The sequence below is a fragment of the Echinococcus granulosus genome (genome assembly GCF_000524195.1).
Source record: "Echinococcus granulosus chromosome Unknown EG_S00279, whole genome shotgun sequence".
Classification (NCBI taxonomy): Eukaryota; Metazoa; Platyhelminthes; class Cestoda; order Cyclophyllidea; family Taeniidae; genus Echinococcus; species Echinococcus granulosus.
Window position 1 is genome coordinate 6,481 of NW_020170659.1, and position 4,435 is coordinate 10,915.

The 4,435-nt window shown below is 40.1% G+C and overlaps 1 protein-coding gene across 1 annotated transcript; it reads left to right on the top strand. All coding sequences in view use genetic code 11, as the record gives it.

Annotated features, from left to right (window-relative positions):
- Positions 1-1,938: 1,938 nt before the first annotated feature.
- EGR_10831 (hypothetical protein) lies at positions 1,939-4,435 on the top strand (the record flags this gene model as incomplete). The annotated part of the gene is made up of 2 exons (XM_024500080.1): positions 1,939-2,088; positions 4,298-4,435. The coding sequence occupies 2 exons, from the start codon at positions 1,939-1,941 to the stop codon at positions 4,433-4,435; spliced, it is 288 nt and encodes a 95-aa protein (XP_024345504.1).

Genomic DNA, 4,435 nt, shown 5'->3' on the forward strand with positions numbered 1-4,435 from the left:
GATCGGTGCACGTTTAAGGTTTTGATTGCAATCTGTTTGTCTCTCACTAGCAATTACTATTGCTACCTTCACTACTACGGTCTCATCCGGAGGCAAATCGACCACCACAAACACGTAGGTGTTTTATCACCTTGCATGAGTGGCATTGAATAAAATTCAGTTTGCTTTCTTATCTAATTTTATTCCCTTCTTCCCACTTCTATGTGTCGCTTATGTAACACGTGGAAGCACACAAAATGGGGTGCGTCATCACATATGTATTGTGCTTGTGTCAGTTTCTAAGGCGTGAATTCGACCTTAATGATCCGTAGATGGCTTAGTTGATGCCAATTGGGTTTACAATTACTGTAACGATGTTTGCGCGGCTTGTTTATTCCTACGCCAATGTATTTGGCCTGCCGTTCTTCAGGGCTCTTAGCAGAATAGGCCATTGTTTGAATACCAGTTCCCAGCCAGTGCACGTAAGCCAAATGACTTGCCAAATCAGCGCGGCTGCTGACTGCGTAATTGCTGTAACCCCATGTTTCTAAGCCATAAATCAGTAGTCATAATCTCGTGACTAGGGTTATGTTCTGCTTCTCAAGGCAGGAGGTTTAGCAATATCAATTAAGAAAACTTGAAAATATTCAGCAAAATTTGAAATTGCCAATTAATGATTTCTTTCGTAGTGATTTATCTCGGTACTTCATTTTCCCACTCTTTCCTGTTTCCCATAGTGGATGCGGTAAAACAGTAATTCCCTTCTACTTCAAATGTGTGTGCTGCGCCCTGTGGGCAGTTAATCGTTCGGAGATGGCTAATGATACGTCGACACGCTTCATGAACGTTGGAATGCGAAAGCCATTCCTCATCACAAGTCAGCCTAACAGCAGCCAGCCCATAAATTGCAAAGCGACCTATTGCAGGAAAAAAATATATCGAAGATGGCGGATATCTTTTTGGTCGTTTGATATCCAGGCATGGGTAGCTGACACGCCATAAGTTGTCAGTGAGAGGACATCACCTTCGAACACGCATGCTTAATAAAGATGATGTGTCGAGCACATCAATCCTCACGTGGTTCCTACTTGTATCCCGCCACATTTGGGACTAGTTGAGCTTGAAGTAGGACCATCAGTTAACAAGATGACACTTGGTTCTTTGGGACTTTGGGTGAAAGAACGTTTATAAATCTCCAGGCCATGAACCGAGCTCGGTGAGGTGATCAAAGTAGTGATGAACGGGAAAACCTGACCATAATTTACGATCACTTCATTGTGTCGGGTGTCCTTATAAATATGATTAAATGGCGGAAAATGTTATGAGTTTGTTACATGATATCTCACTTGTAACTGAGCACTAGAACTGCCTTTTATTGTTAGCTTGTGAGAGCAAATGTTTTTTTCCACGCACCCGTTTTGATCCAAATTTAAGCAGCTATAAAACCTTCTAATTACACCGAATATTAGCTCTACATATAATTATTTAGAGGATAGTACATTTTGAAGGATAACAACGCCGGAATCATCTGACATAGGTAGTGTTTAAGTACACCACCTCTTAGATTGTCTCAAGTACAATTTTAACGGTGCAAACGGTCTCTACTTCCTTGATGGGAAGCCTCATTCTTATGGTCGGTTAATGGGTAAATGTCTGGTATTTAAAAAGAGTCCCATTAAATAGCTTGCTTTAGTAAAAACAAATCGGTTTTGATCATTTAGTTCACTTGCGCTTTTGTGAAAGCTTCTTGGCAAGTTTTGCCAATAACATTCAGTAGAAAGTTCTTTCGTGCATTCAGTACTTTTCGATAGCACAGGACTGCCATGCTTATTTGCACTGCATTGTCCTAATGTACACTCACGCCATGCGCACATGTCATCTGCCGGCCCAGACAAGCTTGACCAGGATGACAAAGAGCAGTGTTGATGATTGCTTGAGTGCATTAGCACGTGAAGTGTGATGAACCTAGTCTCCTCCAAGTCAAAGTGTCAAACACGAGCCTTCGGATACCTTCTCCTATTCGCATTTGCTCGGAATAGTGTGCACACTTCAAAGACGATCGCACGTCTGTACTTTGATGTCTTTTGGTGTCCCAACCCAGATGACGCGGTAAATCTTCATCCTGCATGCGAGTTTGACCTGCAGCTTGTCATAAGTGAAGATTTCACAAGTGATGCACCTTTCTGTGGAAACAATGGCCACATCATAACGTAATCAGTCAAGAATACTTGCGATTTCCGAAAATTTGACATTTGTCTCCTTTTGATTAGTGGAAAAGATTTTGTCCCTGCCCTAATTCGAAGGAGCGTGTTGACAAGGAAAACCACAGTTTACTGGATCCCATTATCTCCTACAAAGAAACCCAGATGCATAGTCTCTCTCTGGTGGACTCACCATCAGTATAGTGTTTTCAGATTAATCATTTATACTGAGAAATTTTTCTGCATCAAAGCTTTCTCTGCATTGCTAACATTGTAAGCCTAACTAGTAGGCGCACGCAGCAATTATTCGCTGTTGTGGAACATAATAATGCGTAATTTGCACTATTAGCAGTGCTTTTTGTAAGCAAGCCACAGCAATCGCTGTCTGTTTAACTCCCAGTTCTACACTTCGACACTAATGAACTCACCATCAAGATCTTGAAAGCTGCCCAACTTTCAGTCTCTGATTGTGATAACCATGCAAATGCAATAAAAGGTAAAAATCTACCCGAACGGTTCGTCAAACTGATCCTTGATTCATATTTAACAAGGCCCCTTTATTTAGTTGTTCAATATTCAAAACCGTTTAAGGTCTGCCTCTTAGAATAGTAAACAGCGTTAATTTTAAATATTTTTGGTCGCAAAATCGCATTTACTATTTGCATTAATAAAGTTAAACAGCTTGCTGTAAGACAATATTAGTCCTTACTTATGCTGAGATACAGTATTTACTTTTCAAATGGATCACTACTAGCCATTTCATTTTTTACCGCATCAGCACCTAATTTAACGGTTTAAAATGGATGCTGTTGGCGCAATTCCGGATTTAAGACGAATATGGTGTGTGGAAGTCTGATAACTGAACCTTAGACTCTCATAGAGTGTTGCTGAAATAGGCAGCCTATAATTTTAAATAATTGAGATAGTTTGAACAAAATCCGGAAAAAACTGAAAGTTTACTGAGATGAAACAGAGCTGGACTTAGTATGAATAATCAACGGAATTTTACTATTTGTTAGTAAAAAACGGGTGAATCTGTATTTTAGTATATTCCATTGAAGTAGTAAAGATGTACATAGTCTTAGATGGATTCCCATTTGGAGTCTGATGAGAGCAAAATACTATATTCCTAATAGCAATCAAAGAACTTGGGCTCAAATCAAAGACATAATCGGACTATTCTTATTTCTCCGAGCTCCAACCATGCCAAGCTGCCCACACATCTAAGATATAAACAAGCGGTTGTCCTGTAATGCGAACGCATAAATGGAATCAATGCAATTTGGCATTGAGTAGACAGTGCTGGTTACAAAATCTCACGGTAAGGATTGACATTGTGTTCTTTTACTGTGCAAGCCAAATCCATCACAAATAGGCAAACAATATTTGATGACATGTAAGCTAGCTTGAAAAATGTCACCTCTATATGCATTGCCTCATCTTCGTTCACTTGTGCTGCATGGAAAGTTATATCTAACTGATTTATAACACGAAAAACTCGGATGAATAGGGTTTGCCTTCGATCAAATTGTCTACCTACTAGATGATTGCAGGATGTGCTACGATACCAGTCAGAAATGAAGTTGGCTTGGCGAATTGCTGGGCTGGATGCAAATATTTCCATGCACTGGGTAATTTTAATGGGCTAAATCCCACTCTTTTTTCACGATATAGCCTCTGAATAACACTTGACGCCTCCACCTAAGTAAAAATAAGGGAATTAGATGAAAGTGTGGATGCATTTGCAATCTAGAGCATAAAAGGTTGGCTGCAGATTTGGCGGGCAATGAGGCTTCAGTTATATTTTTAAGTCTACTTCACTTTTCTCCTGCAGGCGGGTGTTGGAATCCGAGTTCAAATTCTAGAATGTAGAATAAATGATCTTTACTTGTGGAATGAATCACAACAACTTTAGGTGGTGAAAATCTGACTTAATGAATAGGTACGTCTCATGCCTTGCTGTAGGTGCTGGACGAATCGTTGCTTGACTATTGACGATTATGAGTAAGATGGCATCTTTGGTTGAGAAAATGAACAGAAGTTTTGCACAACGCTTTAACACATAAAATTAGTGATTGAAATCGGAATGATTGTTCGACCTGTGGCATTTTTTTTAGTCTGTGGGTAGTGCTGATGTAGATACACCAAATCGTACCTTCAGACAACACCTAGCAATGCGATGTCGTGAGAGTGACAGTGGCGTTCCCGACAGAGCCTTCAAGGCACAAATGTTCGTGGAATTCATGCCAGCCTGA